This window comes from Mesoplodon bidens (assembly GCF_964165515.1).
Source record: "Mesoplodon bidens genome assembly, chromosome: 4".
Taxonomy (NCBI): domain Eukaryota; kingdom Metazoa; phylum Chordata; class Mammalia; order Artiodactyla; family Ziphiidae; genus Mesoplodon; species Mesoplodon bidens.
The window spans coordinates 61032409-61048363 of record NC_138160.1 but is presented as its reverse complement, the minus strand read 5'-3'; the positions used below and the strand labels follow the sequence as shown (position 1 = coordinate 61048363).

At 41.7% G+C, this 15955-nt stretch overlaps 1 protein-coding gene across 1 annotated transcript in view; it reads right to left on the bottom strand.

Annotated features, from left to right (window-relative positions):
* Positions 1–15955, bottom strand: part of ANKDD1B (ankyrin repeat and death domain containing 1B) — a gene marked incomplete at both ends in the record, with an annotated part of 52514 nt that overhangs the window by 22799 nt on the left and 13760 nt on the right. Inside the window, 4 exon segments of the mRNA XM_081232597.1 lie at positions 1427–1525; positions 8758–8801; positions 8804–8861; positions 8960–9062. Of these exon segments, the coding sequence (XP_081088723.1) occupies positions 1427–1525; positions 8758–8801; positions 8804–8861; positions 8960–9062 (304 nt within the window).

Here is a 15955-nt window from a genome sequence, read left to right as displayed (position 1 = left end):
CTGTTTGCTGCGTAAAACCCTCCAAGGTCTCTGCTGCCAAGAGGTCAGAATCACCCCTCCTCCTGGTGAGCACAGCCCTTCATGGTCTCTCTGCCTTGGCCCATTTGGCATCCACCTTTCCCAGCCCACCCATCCTCAATTTCTGCCACCCTGAACTTGTCATTCCCAGGACACACCATGCTCTTTCATGCCTTGGTTCCTTTACAAACGGGCTCTTCCCTCTGTCTGAAATACTCTACCCTTGTGCCCTCCTCCAATCTCCTCGTACCACTGTCCGTTCAAATGCTCAGACCCACATAACATACCACCTCCTCTGTGAAGCCTGTGATATTTCTAAAACAGATTTTCCTTTGTGTTCCCACAGCACACTGTATATACATCTATTACCGCATTTAGCCCGATATATTATAGTTTATGCTCTTCTTGCCCTGTAGGCTTCTAGAATAAGAAAACATACTCTACCTAGCATAGAGCACATATTAAATTTTTTTTTTTTTTTTTTTTTGGTGAATAAGTGAATGGTTTAACAAACGAACCGCCGTGAGTTACTTTAGACTGTTAAAGCTGTGGATAGAGTAGTGGCCATGTTTTCCACAGTTTTAAGTGAAATTCATACTTTTTTTTTTTTTTTTCTCTTTTTGCGGTATGCGGGCCTCTCACTGTTGTGGCCTCTCCCATTGCAGAGCACAGGCTCCGGACGCGCAGGCCCAGCGGCCATGGCTCACGGGCCCAGCCGCTCCGCGGCATACGGGATCCTCCCAGACCGGGGCACGAACCCGTATCCCCTGCATCGGCAGGCGGACTCTCAACCACTGCGCCACCAGGGAGGCCCGAAATTCATACTTTTAAAGTGTTAAATGAAAATAAATAGCTGTTTGAACGAGAAGGGAAAAATCCATCCATGTTCCTTGCTCTACCTCTGCTGCTAATTTGCTAGCAAAAGTGGGACAATAAAAGTAATTCTATATAACCTTGAGAAGGCAAACTGGTGAAAGATTTCTGGGAGGTAGTTTTAGCAATATATACCAAAAGAGTTTAAAATGTGCAGAACTCTTTGACCCACAATTCCACATCTAGGAATTTCTCCTAAGGAAAGTATCAAAGATATGCACATAGACACGGATGCCCACCCAGTGTTTCCCTCCCTGGTCAGGTGGGGCTGAGTCTCCCGCAGACCTCAGTGGAAGAAAAGAGCAACTGGAGTTGACAGTAGAAGATTCCATGTAGTCCACTGATGTCACAGACACTTATGGAGCAAAATTGGCAACCTGGACGATCCACTGAAAAAGTGGGTTGATTTCACCTAGATATTCGATGATTCCCTCTGACTGTAGTAACAACTGAACAACTCTACTGCTCACCAAAATGCCATCACCAAATCTACACCTCAACTGTCACTCAGCAAAGAAATAAAAGGCCATTTCACCTTGTTCTTTTCTGAAGTATGCAGATTAAGGAAGATAAGTTTTTCTATCATTTCAATGTGGCCCCGCTCTGCCGCCAAAAGGAATGGTTTTCTTCCTTTCTGAAAATCCATCACGAACTCCAGTGTTCATTATACACTTACTGAGCAGGCAAGACAACCAACAAAGTGGGCAGCAGTTTGAGGGGAGGGGATGGCGAGGAGGCCAAGGTGGTGATTCTGGTCACAGCATTCTGGGCCCTTCCTAGGGGAGGGTGATAACAATCCCTCTCACTTCAAACCAGATCCATTTCTGAGTTGTTGCCCCAAATTGTGGGAATTCCGCATCAGCACAGAATCATTTTTATGGGGGCAGAGAAGTACTGTTTGGAAACGGTCTTCCCAAGCACCTGGGGAGATGCCACCTCACAATCAGACAATGAGATTCCCTTTCAAATGTAACAATTTTACCAACTTTCTGCATTTATTAAATAGTTCTTTCACTCGACTATTTACTGAGAAGCTGATTTTGTGCCAGACCCCATCTGAGTCACCTGCATATCGCTCAGTAAGCCTTGCCTTACTGATAAAAATGTTTGAAGCAGAAATTGTCCAGGGTTTAATATTTATGTGACTCATTCAGACATGATACGTATCAACTGCTTCTCTTTAGGCTCTCCTTGCTTGCTCATATATTTACCTCTAATGTTCACCAAGAATCCACAGGAAAATTCTTGAGAATAGGTCAATATGAAATGGGATGGAGAAATTAGGAATTATCCAGAGAATATAGCTTAAGAGGGATGTTTAGGTGTGATTTCTTGGGGAGGAAGGTTCAAGTGCAGAATCTTCTGATTATGGCAATTTCTCTAACTTTTCACATTGCAAAGGGAGACTGCATTTTCAACAGCCAAAATGTAATCGAGAACAATGAAAGACACATAAAAAACTCAATTTTCTAACCTGAGATATTTAAAAGCAGGAAAAGAAGTTGGGGTGGCAAAATAGCAGCAGAAGTATTTTCTTCGACTAAAGAAAAATTCACAGATTGGCTTGATACGTTATTAACTAAAAGCTTAGCAAGATGTTTGAAATGTGAAAAGCAAGACACAAGACTCTTTATAAGAAGGTTCCTGAATCTAGATTTGTTATCTGATCTCCTGCTAATGCAAGATAATAAAAAGATAATGGTCACTGTTAACTTGAGATAGCAGCTCATGATTCTCCGACAACCTAAAGAGAAAGGAAGGAAAAGTGCTAAAATAATAAATGGCCAAAAAAAAAGTGTGTATAGATCAGCCCTCCAGGGCTCTGCACTCATGCATGTAGGGAGGCCGGAGAAACAAACTGGCACCAAAAATTCACCTCATTTATATTCTTGAGCCAGATATGTGGTCAATTAGACCTACATCCCCAGCCCTTCAGAGTTTGAAATCCTGACTCGTCATCGATGGTTCTCATAGAATCACTAAGGAAGGGCAAAGGGAAGAGACAGAAACTGCTTGGGGCCTCCGTTTGCTGCTTGTGAGATTAGACCCCTAACTGAAGATCAAGATCTAGTCTTGAGCCATGAACAGCTCTTGGGAAATGACAGAGCCAAAATTCCTGTGTCTGGCTTATACAAATATCTGTGAATACTGACAACAGATAAAGGTCCATATAAACAAATCACAATAAGGAGGATGAGAAACACTGATGATATACTAGATGAAAACATTTAGTCACACATCCTTATAAATCAGTCACTTTTTATTCAACAATTATTAAGCACCTAGGTATATGTCAGATACTGTGCTAAGCAAGAGTGGCCAAGGTAAAAAATATGGCACCCCGACATTAAGAAGCTCAGAGTCTGTTAGGGAAGAGAAACACACATATGAGTGATCATAATGAAATGCAGGACCTGAGCTGGCGATTTGTGGGAGTACATAACTCAGTGTGAGTGTGTGTTTGTGGCTGGGGAGCAGGTGACAAGAAATGGGGGGAGACAGCCTTTAAAGGTTGCTAATGCCCTGGAACAGCAGGAAAGAGCACTGGTGGCCTGTTTCCCGTCCCCATCTTTTCCACTGGAGAACAGCCCCTGTGCCCCATTTTGTGGAGCTGTTCTTTATAGCTCCTGCCTCTTCCACCATCTACCCCTTGGTCAGACTGTTTGGTTCAGGATGGTCATGTGCCAAGCCACAGGCCAATCAGAGTCACCTGTGAGCTTTCATATATTAAACTTGAGGCTGCTAGTAGCCATCTTTCCCACCATGTGGAGAGTAAACCTATCAATGATGCCAACAGAGACAGCCAAGAGTTGGGAGGAAAAAAAAGAGCTGGATCCAGCCATACCTGAAGTCAGTCAGATACACCCTCAAACTCTTTAGTTAGGAGTTAATAAACTACCTTTAATGTTTATTCTAGATTAAACTGGACTTTTGTCACTCATAACAAAAAGAATTCTAACTAATACATATTTAGCCATCTGGGGACATACACTACCCGAAGTATCAGGAGTCTGTTCAACTTTAAAATGGCCTTATTTTTTTATCCTTGGTTGCTACAAAGTCTTGCATTTCTGCATACCTAAACAGAGTGACAAAGGACCCACCCACAAAGAAAGCCTAGTCTGGTAAGAAATGGGAGGTTATCAAGGATGAAACATTTTTCCTCGCCAAGAAAGCAGCTATTACTTTAAACTTTGTATGACCTTTAAAAAATGTTATCATCAAGAAAAAAAGTGAAAGCCAAATTACACAAAATAAGAACATTTAAAGTAGTCTCTATCTTATAAACATATCAAAAGGTAGCATGAAGAAAGATGAGGTGACTAAAATGAGATACAAATCTTTTCTCCCATCTCTATAGGCAAAATACCAAGAATTTCAAAAATGTGGGTTTTTAAAAAATACATAGTTTCTTATGTCTTATTTCATTTTTTAACCACCCAACCCCTTTAAATTACACTCAAGTGGGCCTCTATCCAGTGCAGTCTCGGAGAACTGAGGCTGCCCGCACTTGGAAGGCAGGGAGATTTTCCAGCCTGGAGGACTGTGGAGCCTGGTGTCAGGGCCTCAAGCTTCAAGCCCCACACAAACCACAACAACTTCCCAGCTCAGGAAGGGATCCTGAATCCCTTTCTTAATTAACAAAAATAAGGAGGGTCCAGAATTCCTGTTCCTTTTTCCTTTATTAACTTAATGTGCATTTAACCTAATATGTCTTAATTCAATGCATTTAAATTGTTTGCACATGAATAAGTCTGAGGAGTTGCAATTATTCATTAGAAATTATTTTTCATTTTTAAGTTTACTACCAGGGTTATTTGACAAGTTACCAAGTTCAGTAAATGTTTCACAAACAGCCATTAAATGTGCACCTTAAGTCCAACCTGGCCATCCCTTCCCACAGGGATCCCAGAGAGGGTGCCCTGGAGAGCCTCTGAGGAGAGGAGGCCGGTGGAATCCAGCATGAAGCCCCCCGGTGCCTCCTGGGCATGTCTACACACCCAAGACATTTCCCTTCACCCTGTGATCAGGAATCCAGAGCAGAACCCTAGTTGAAGGGGAAAACCAGCAGGGCCCTGAATAACTAGATTTGAGAGAGGACAAGAACATGGCCATGAGTAAAAAGTGCTGAAAGAGCAGTGTGTTGCATATGAAGGCATGGAGCTGATGTGAAGGGGAGCTGCTGGGTCAGTTCTCCCCAGATGTGAGTCAATAGGTTTGATGAAATCCAAGGCTGTTAGATGTGGGCCTCAGGTCCACATAGGAAACTGTCTTCTCAAATCCCTTCATGATTATTATCCCCAGTCCTCCAAAAAAAGGATGCTTCTTTGCATTTGGACCTCTAGAGACTTTGTATATAGATTCCTTTAAACCAGTGGAAGTTCCCCGATATATGCAGCTGAAACCAACCTAATGTCATACCACCAAACTTTATAAACATTCAACAGATACATGAGTGGCCTCTGAGGCCATTCCCTTCTGTGTCCCTCCCTCTCCAAACATTTTAGTCTGAGTATTTATTTTTGATCACTAGGTGGGAGTTTACATGTAGATTCTAAATATCTAGACTGCTTTACCTATGACTTCTCCTGGCTGCTCTAATCTCTCTCCCCTGGAGAGGCCACATGATTTCTAGAGCTATGGAGTTGGGAGAAACTTCAGTATACTCCAGTATCCTCCATCTCTCCCATCTCACCCAATCTCTTCCAGGCCTAGTTAAATTCATTTTGTTAATAAAGACCTCCTCCCTGTAAGGCTTTCCTTGTTAGCTTTTGGAGTTCCCTCTAGGCTAATGAGAAGGATTACTAACACTGGGCAGGTATAAAGGCTCTCTATCACTTTCTGTGGATAAGAAACTAGGGAAGGGGCTCCCCTGGTGGCGCAGTGGTTGAGAGTCCGCCTACCGATGCAGGGGACACGGGTTCATGCCCCGGTCCGGGAAGATCCCACATGCCGCGGAGCGGCTGGGCCCGTGAGCCATGGCCGCTGAGCCCGCGCGTCCGGAGCCTGTGCTCCACAATGGGAGAGGCCACAACAGTGAGAGGCACACGTACTGCAAGAAAGAAAAAAATGAAGGTGTCAGGATGGCCGAGTGGTCTAAGGCGCCAGACTCAAGCGAAGCTTCCTCTAGGTTGAGGATTCTGGTCTCCGTATGGAGGCGTGGGTTCGAATCCCACTTCTGACACACCGTTTTCTCCCTTCCCCTAATTTCCAAAAACAAAAATATTGACAAGAAAAAAATGAAACTAGGGAAGAAGGCCCGCTGTGAAGGCGGAGCAGTCTTTTCTATACAATGCATTTCATGAGTTCCACAATATCTTTAAGGAAATACAGATGGAAAACCCAATGCTGAATTAATTGACCCTGAGCTCCTGATCCCAGTTCCTACTGGCTTTTGCCAGTATCCTTGACCTCACTCACAGATCTCAGAAAAAGGACAGACTTTGTCTTTTTATTGATTAATCCAGGTTTCTTTAGGACTAAAATTGGACTCAGAGATTCTTCTCTCCCTAGATGACCCAGTGAACTCATTATTTGCTCATTCCTCATATGTCTCTCCACCCATCTTAATTTTAGGTCCTCTTAGCTTCACATCTATCTGGCTCTGCACAGTCCGCTACCAGGGCTCTTCAGCCTTTTCCCCAACAAGTAGTCAGAGTTGGAGGAAGAGGAGTGGAACAGGACAAGCCCAGAGCCTGCCGAAGAGATAATGGCCAGCAGAAGCTCCAGAAGTGGGGAAGGTTCCCCACAAACTGCTTTGGTCTTTGAGCCCCTTCAGCTTGCCTGATCCTCCCAACACACAGCCGTCTCCCGTGAAAGCATCCAGGAAGGGTGTCCTGTTCTGACACAAAACAGGTGCTGATAAACAAGGAACTATATTCAATATCCTGAGATAAAAGAATATAAAAAAGAATATATATATTATATGAACGTAATATATATAACTGAACCACTTGGCTGTACAGCAGAAATCAACACATTGTAAATCAACTATACTTCAATAAAAAAACAAAATAAAATAAAAAGAAAGTAAAAAGAATGTATATATAACTGAATCACTTTGCTTTACAGCAGAAAGCAAACACAACACTGTAAATCAACTGTACTTCAGTTAAAAATACCTTTTATTAAAACAAACAAACAAACAAACAAAAAATCAAGTCCTGAACATATATCTGCTGAATTGAATTGAATGGAATTCACTCATAGGCCACACTCCTAGTTAGCCTGGATCAAGCTGGAATGTCTGACTTCCTCATCCTGACATTAAATGCTGTTTGATTATGGTTATCAGTTTGAGGAAATTAGATAGCATTTTACCCTATAATAATTGTTATAATAACTAACATTTAGTGAGCACTTACCAACTACCAGGTTCTCCGCTAAGTGCTTTATAGTCATTAACTCATTTAAGCATTCCAACAGTGGCTACTCTGATATACTACTACATAGGAATGGCTTAGGGGTGGCGTCTGATTGGAAAGGGGTGGTAGAATGGCTTGCCATTTTGCTCACTGACATAGGTATTTGTATATAAGATTGAGGAAGCATCAAAATCATTTCTATCAAAGAATGGAGGTATTGCTAATAAAAAATGACATGGAGGTCAAGACATCCACCCCCCACCCCATCATGCCTTGGTGCTACCATGAAGTAGGTTTTATTATTCCCATTGCACAGAGGGAGATACTGAGGATTTCAGCAGTTGGAGAACTTGCTAAAGCCACATAGTTAATATATGCCCAGGCCTCAGCCCAAGTCTGTCTGCCTCCAAGCTGTAAAGGTTTAGTTGCTCAGTCATATTCAGAAGAAGTAAAATAAATTTATAGACTTCACTTGAAGAAATGGCTTTTGTTGTTATTATTTTTAAGATTGAGGTCAGAAAAAAATGTGAAGGTTTTTTAAAAGAGGTGAAACAAAGCAAATATTACTGATTAACTTCTAGAGAGACTTTAATGGAGAGTAAAGTTCTAGAGGCACAGTGAAAAGGAGGTTCCATTCAAAATCCAAATGCCAATCCCACAGAGGATATTATCCTATGAAAAAAGCCTAGACGGAGATATTCCAGGGAAAAGACAATCCCTAGCACATGGGCAATGCCCACTGTCCTCTGAGAAGGGAGACGGTGCAACATGGTGACTAGAGTCAACCAGACCGGAATTCAAACCCTGGCTCTGTCACTTCTCAGTTTGGAGCCCTCAGACCAGGTACCTGGCCTCTCTGGGCCTCGACTTCCTCAAATATCAGTAAATATAAGACTTCCTTTGAAAATAAGTAAACTATTTTTTCTTTATAGGATTACTGTAGGGATTAACAGTTTAATTCGTTCATCCAGCAATGATTTGTTAAGCATCCATACGTGCCAGGCCCTAGACCTCTCGCTGAAATAATGTGTGGACACAGCATTCCTCTGGGCCAAGCACACTAACGCATACTCCATAAGTGGTAACTGTTACTATATCACTTCTTATGAAAGGAAAAAAATAAAGATGGATATGGTAAAATTGCACTATATTCCATGGCTCATTATAGCACAGCCTTGGGTCAAATACATTCCCAAGAGGCCAGGCATAATCAAGTAAAATGCAGGCACCCAAACAGGGTGGATACTGTCCACCCCTGGCCAGGATGAGGGAGTAGAGGCAGCTTCCTCAATACCTCCTGCCCTCCCCACATGCAGGTGCTAGGGCCACCACCGGCACCAACAATTTCCTTCTGCTCTGTGGTCTGCCAGACAGAGAGAGGATCCAGCTACAGGGTCAGGTCTGTCTGTGCTGGCTGCTTTGGCAGTTTCTGCAAGGGCAGGAAGAAAGCAGAATCTAGTGGGGGTGTATTTGAGACCTGTCCGCCCAACAGCAAACACACCTCATCAGGCTGGTCCAAGTCCCACAGGTGCAGATCTTGAATGAGTACTCCACAATGCACATGTTGTTGCTCTGAGCCCCAAAGTGGAGGGCATTCACTCCATCCTAAAGAGAGCCAGGGTAGGGGAGACAATTACACTGCAATCTTCTCCTCCTACACTGTGAGGATAGGGCTTCTGTCCAGGTGTGATCCACATACCTACCGGATTCTTGGCTCTCTGGTCTGCTCCAGCTCTAACCAGCATGAGCATGATCTCGAGGCTTCCAGACCAGGATGCAAGGTGAATTACTGTCAAGCCATGCTTCCTCCAGAAAAGAGAAGAAAGGAATCTGTCACTTGGGTGAGCCACCACACTGTGTCAGCCAACAAAAGCTAGGTTAATACCTAACTGTTGAAAATTAAGAAATGACAGTTTAATATACAGCAAAGGTGATGTTTCAATTCTATTGGGACAATGAATATATTTCATAAGTGGTGTAGGCACAAGTAGTTCTTCATCTGGAAAAAGATAAAATTAAATCCTATATCATATCATACATACAAAAAAAGCACAAACAGTAAATATATTAGAAGAAAATCTAGACTATAATGTATAGTGTTTTAATTCAAAAGTTATAAAAGGAACAGATGATAAACAAGACAATAAACAAATGATGGATTTTTAAAAAATGTATCTTAATAAAGATAAATGGTTATTTTCTGTAATACATGAAGTACTCTTACAAATCAAAAGAATAAGGCAATTAAACCCATTGAAAAATTGACCCAAAAATGTGCTCTCTTAAGGTATTAGTAGAAATGAAACCATTATAGTTTAAGCAATCTGGCAATATCTATTAAAATTTTAATACAACCAGCAATCCCACTCCTGGGACTTTATCCCATGAAAATAAGTTTTAGGATCTAATGTTATATAAATAAGGTTATTAATTGCAACCCTTAAAGCTGAGTGCAAGGTAAATGTCCATCAATATTGGAACACTGAACAAATCAGGGAACAGTCATACCACATGATGTAGGCATTAAAAATAATTAATTAGGGCTATAACAATTGACATGGAGAGACTTCCATTAGGTAGTTGTTAAATGTGGAAAATAAGATGCAGAGAAAATATAATACGATCCCATTTTTTATAAAACAAGCTATGAACAAAAACTCATATGTGTATATGTATGTATCTATATCTATTATAAGTGGGTAAGTGGATAGATAGATAACAATGTGGATATGGGGACTTCTCTGGTGGCGCAGTGGTTGGGAATCCGCCTGCCAATGCAGGGGACACGGGTTCAGGCCCTCGTCTGGGAAGATCCCACATGCCACGGAGCACCTAGGCCCGTGAGCCACAACTACTGAGCCTGCGCCCTGGAGCCCGTGAGCCACAACTACTGAAGCCCGTGAGCCAAACTACTGAAGCCTGCGAGCCTGGAGCCCGTGTTCAGCAACGGGAGAAGCCACTGCAATGAGAAGCCCGTGCACTGCAACAAGGGGTGGCCCCCACTCGCTGCAACTGGAGAAAGCCCGCTCGCAGCAACAAGAGCCAACACAGTCATAAATAAATAAATAAATAAATAAATAAATAACCAATGTGGATATGATCATATGAGCATGAGGAAAAGTACCGAAATAAACACACAGATCCCACATTGTTAAATGTAGTTACTGGAGAAGAGGAAATTACACAAAAAAGAAAAAACAGAAAAGACTGAAGTTATAAAAAGAATTCTATTTATGCATAAATTATTTAAAATACACTCTCTCAGTAAAATCACACATGCATAAAAGAGACTGAAGGAGAGATTTCGCTCAAGACCTAGTGACCTGCAGTGATGCTGGGGGTACTTAGACTTGTACACTGAATGAACAGGAAGAGAAGTGTGAAAGGAAACAGCCAACAGTTAACACTTGTCTCAGGGAGGAGGGATTGGAGGGCTGTAACCTGAGGAAAATTGAGACCTGTGCCCTAGGTCCCAACTTAAAGAAGTATATAGAGCAGACATTATGAGCATGATCTGTAGACTCAAACGAAACTGACCTCAAACTCTGGCTCTACCACTTTCAAATGCTATAATCTTGGTCAATTTAGTTAACTCTTAGCCTCAGGATCCTTAATTGTAAGTTCATGTGTCTGCTTTTCTGTTTCCTTTTATCCTTGTCAAAAAATCATCCATTAACTACGAATGAGGTCTGAGGATCTAATGTATCACATGGTGATTATAGTTAATAACACTTTTATATAATTGAAATTTGCTAAGAGAGTAGAATTTAAATGTTCTCATCAAAAGAAGAAATGAGGTGATGTGTGTGTTAATTAACTAGATGAGAGGAATCCTTTCACAACGTATACACACACTGAATCATCACCAGGTACACTTTAAATGTACCACAGTTTTATTTGAACCATACCTCAATAAAGCTGAAAAGAATTTTTAAATAAATCTCTTTTAAAATGAAAACAAACAACAACAACAGCAAAACCCATAGGGGAAATGGGGCAGGGCCTCAACACTCAAAAACTCTGTCATTGACACCTTTTTAAAAAGATAGGACCCTGCTATGGACTGAATGTCTTTGTGTTCCTTGATAATTCATATGTTGAAGCCTAATCCCCAATGTGATGGTATTTGAAAGTCATGCCTTTGGGAGATAATTAGGTCAGGAGGGTGGAACCCTCATGAATGGGATTAGTGCCCTTATAAACAGACACAAGAGAGCTTGCTTCCTCTTGCCACTCTCCACTGAGAGTGGATAAAACCAGAAGCAGCTCTCACAAGATGCTGGCAGTGATGTCGTCTTAATCTTGGACTCTCCAGTTTCCAGATCTGTGAGAAATAAACGTTTGTTGTGGAAGCCACCCAGCCTATGGTATATTTGTTACAGCAGCACAAGATAAGACAGACCCTAACAAAAACCATAGTACAATTGTACATGCTAAATGGTTAGGTATTTAATCACCATAAATATGGTACTGGACCTCAAAAAAAATCATCCATAACCTCTGTACACATGCCTTCTAAAAAGTAAGCCTTCTCAGCACATCTTATTTGCCTCTCGTAATCAACTGTATTTGTAAGCCTGGAGACCAATTTGCTAAATGTATAGCATATAAATAAATAAACAAGGAATGAGGGTCTGTGGGGGACTTCCATTTTAAAGTGTATAAGCCTTTTGGCAGTTACTCTGGCTGCCCCCAGAAATTGCATTAATGTTTTCTCTTATTCTCAGTAAAGTTTGGGTATGGAGAAGTAAAAAAGCAAGTCCCAGATTATGGAGATGTAACTCTAAATCTGTGGTTCTTCACTGGGGGCAATTTTGCCCCCAGGGGTCATTTGGAGATTTCTGGAGACACTTTTGGTTGTTGTGACCTAGGGGAGATGTTGGCATTTAGTGGGTAGAGACCAGAGATGCTGCAAACATCCTATAACCCCCCCAACCTCCACCACAACAAAAAATCACCTGACCAACAGGTCAATAGTGCCACTGTGGAGAAACCCTTCTCTAAATGTACATACCCTATAATATTTACCTTTCAGCTGTCACACTACACAGTGAGGCAGTCTATTAAAGTCTAGAGTGAAGAAAACGCTTACCAATTTCTGCACTTTTTCCCAAGGAACAATGATGTACAATAACTAGTTGAGGATTCTCAAGAAATTTTACCCCTTAATTTAGCCTTCCCTATAAGTCAATGTTTCACACCTAGTAACACTAAATCTAGTTTCACATATGGTCAAAACAGAGGCCAGAAGTATTTGGGATAGATGATAGATCATATTTTGATAGAAGCTCTATTTTTCCCTAAGAGGTCATTCCTAATTTTAAAGCAGCCAACACTTAAGGATTTCAAACACCCATCATAAAATCCAAAAGCAAGGAATTCAAGAGGCAAACAACTTGAGTCTCTGAAACCATAAATTCCAAATGGAGCCATCGTTCCTCAGAGGCAAAGAATCACTCCTCACAGATGTAATAAAGTAAGTCTTCTGATAGGAAACTGACATGCCTGAGAAGTTTATGAGCATGAGTCATAGATTACATTCATAGTCAGTACCTGATGCTCTATAAAGTGTAAAATGCCCACAGACACCGACAACCTGTCCTCATTACCAGTCTGGTGACAGGCAAGAAGGTCAATAACTTCCCCGGGGAACACTTGCACTCAGAGTAAGCAGCTCTGAGAGTGATGCTTGCATTATCCTCTGGGCACCACCTGCACTCCACCTGGGATCCTTTATTCACATCTGGAGTAAGAGCCTCCATTTACCTCGTCTGCCTCTTCCCCAGATTTGTGGATGCTGCCCACTTTGAACCTGGAGTCCTCAGCCTCTGGGCTATGCAATTGATCCTCAGCATGCAACTTACCTGTTACAGTCTCAGTCCTTGCTCCCCAACAGAGTGTAGGTTCCTCAAAGCAGGGACTGTATCTATGTCAGTGCTTCCTGAAACAATCACCTGGGGATACTGTTAAATCGCAGATTCTGATTCAGGAGGTCTGGGGTGGGGCCCAAGATCCTGCATTTCTCACAAGCTCCCTGGTGATGCCAGTGCTTCTGGTCCCAGGACCTACTTTGAGTAGCAAGGACTTATATCTAGTTGAATCCCCAGTAGTTGGCACTGATACTCACCCACAACAGGTACTGAACAAATATTGATGGTAAAGGGGTGCCATTGTTGGCTCTTTGCAAATAGGTGTTAGAACTCAAAAGACAGAACTGCTAAGTCAAACTGAGGGCTCATCACTCAGATAAAGAAGCTGCCAGATCTGGCCAAACATGGCACTGCTTGAATTATAAAAAGCATTTTATTAGCTATGCTCTAATGCCATTGTGAATAATTGATTAGTTACAGAAATACTTAACTTAATGAATCTTTCAAGGCAGAGTACAGAGGTACATCAGGAATGATGTTATTTCCCATCTGACAGCAGTTCAGTCCCCCAAGGCAAAGTTACAAGAAGCTGATGCTAGCCAGAGTCATGCTTCAAATACAGGGTAATAAAAATATATGTTCAGAAAAGCCTCAGAGAGAACAAAGTGGTAAAACCTCTCTCCATCATTTTGGGCATAACTGACTTACACTCTGACATAAACGAGTAGTGTGTTTAATACATTAGACACATGGCAATCCTCAGACATGCTGTTTAAAAGAAAAGATGCTACTGAACCTGGGCAATGGGTACACCAGTGTTTACTGTACAATTCTCTCCACTTTCATAGTATGTCAAAGGTTTAGGGTTATGGTCCTGTTTAAGATGGTATAAGTACACTCCACTCTGTCTCTCCCAATAAATGCTACTAAAATCTCTGGACAGACGTTTGGAACAGCTATTTGAGGACTCTGAGAAGTAAATGACAGCAGGTAGATTGGGGAAGAAAACCAGAACTCAAAATACAAACAATCAGGGTTTCCTGATCTTTTTGTTTTTTCTTCCATACCTTCCAGCTGGGACTCAAGGCAGTACAAATCACTGGCCCGGACAGAAACAGCTCCAAGAGGAGTTTCCCATTCTGGTCTAAGAAGTGGAAGGGGGCCCCTACAGGGCAGAGAAGGTGGGGGAAATCCTAATTTTATTTTGTTTTGTTTTGTTTTGTTTTCTCTTCTGGTTCCGCCCCAGGCAAGCCTCACTCCCAAAGTTGCAACCCCACAGTAGAAGGGGTAGGAGCAGTGACTGGGCAAGCAGTGACAGAGGGAATCCTTCTCTCTGACCCGAGGAACTATGGTCAGAAGAGGAGGGTGCAGGTGGGGAAGGGGGAAAAAGGGTTTTTTTTCCTCTCTTAGTCCCAGAGGGAGACATAACTGTGGGAAGTACACAGCAGAGCTGGGATACTACACCCTTCACTTTCTAGTCAGAAGACCAGGAAAAGGTGGAGAAGGGCCCTGTAGGTGGAGAATGTAGGGGAGATGATCTTGGAGAGGTGGGAGTTCAAGAAAGCAACCCCATAAAGTTGTGTATGTACTACTGGCCTCCCCCCGGACCTGTACATGTTCCTGACCCTAAACAGTGTGACAAAAGCTTGGGGAACTGAACTATGGCGTAGACCACTGCCCAGGTCTCAGACTGGCTCATGGATAGCGCACAGGTCCAAATAGCACTGCAAAAGTGTTAAAAACTGGTGACATTGGTGTCAAATGGTGTTGAAGAAATCGGTCATCCATATACCAGATTCCTTATAACTTTATACTTAAATTAACTCAAAACGGATGATAAATCTAAATGTAAAACACAAGGCTATAAAAGTTTTAGAAGAAAAATATGAGAAATCTTCATAACCTTAAGTTAGGCAAATCATTCTTAGATATAATACCAATAGCTAGATTCATTTTTTTTATAGATTCATTTTTAAAATACAAATAAAATTTGATGAATTGAATTTCATCAAAATTAAAAACTTCTGCTCTATGAAAAACACTAAAAAGATAAGCTGCAGAGTGTGAAAAAATATTTGCAAATCACATATCTAACAAAGGACTTGGATCCAGAATGTATAATGAACTCTCAAAACTCTACAATTAAAACAGGGACTTCCCTGGTGGTCTAGTGGTTAAGAATCTGCCTTCCAAAGCAGGGGACACGGATTCAACCCTTGGTGGGGGAACTAAGATCCCACATGCCATGGGGCAACTAAGCCTGCACGCTGCAACTACTGAGCCTGCGTGCCACAACTAGGGAGTCTGCGTGCTGCAACTACAGAGCTCACATGCTCTGGAACCCATGTGCCACAACTAGAGAGCCCTCACACTCTGAAGCCCATGTGCCACAACTAGAAGGAAGCTTGCACGCTGCAACGAAGAGCCTGCGCACCGCAACTAAGACCCACCACAGCCAAAAATAAATAAAGAAACAAATATTTTTTTAAAAATAGTACCAAGCTCACAGGGTTCTTGCAAAGATCAAATAAAATTAATTTTAAAAAACCAACATAATCAATTTTTTTAATGTTCAAAAGATTTGAACAGACATATCACCAAAGAAGATATACAAATGGTAAATAACACAAGAAAATATGCTTTAATAATAATTAGCTATTAAAGAAATGCAAATGAAACCACAATGAGATGCCAATACAAACCTATTAGAATGTCTAAAATTAAGGGAGAAAAATAACAATAGCAAGTGCTGATGAGGATGTGGAACAAATGGAAACCTAGTACATTGCTGGTGGGAATGAAAATGGTACAGCCCCTCTAAGAAAGTCT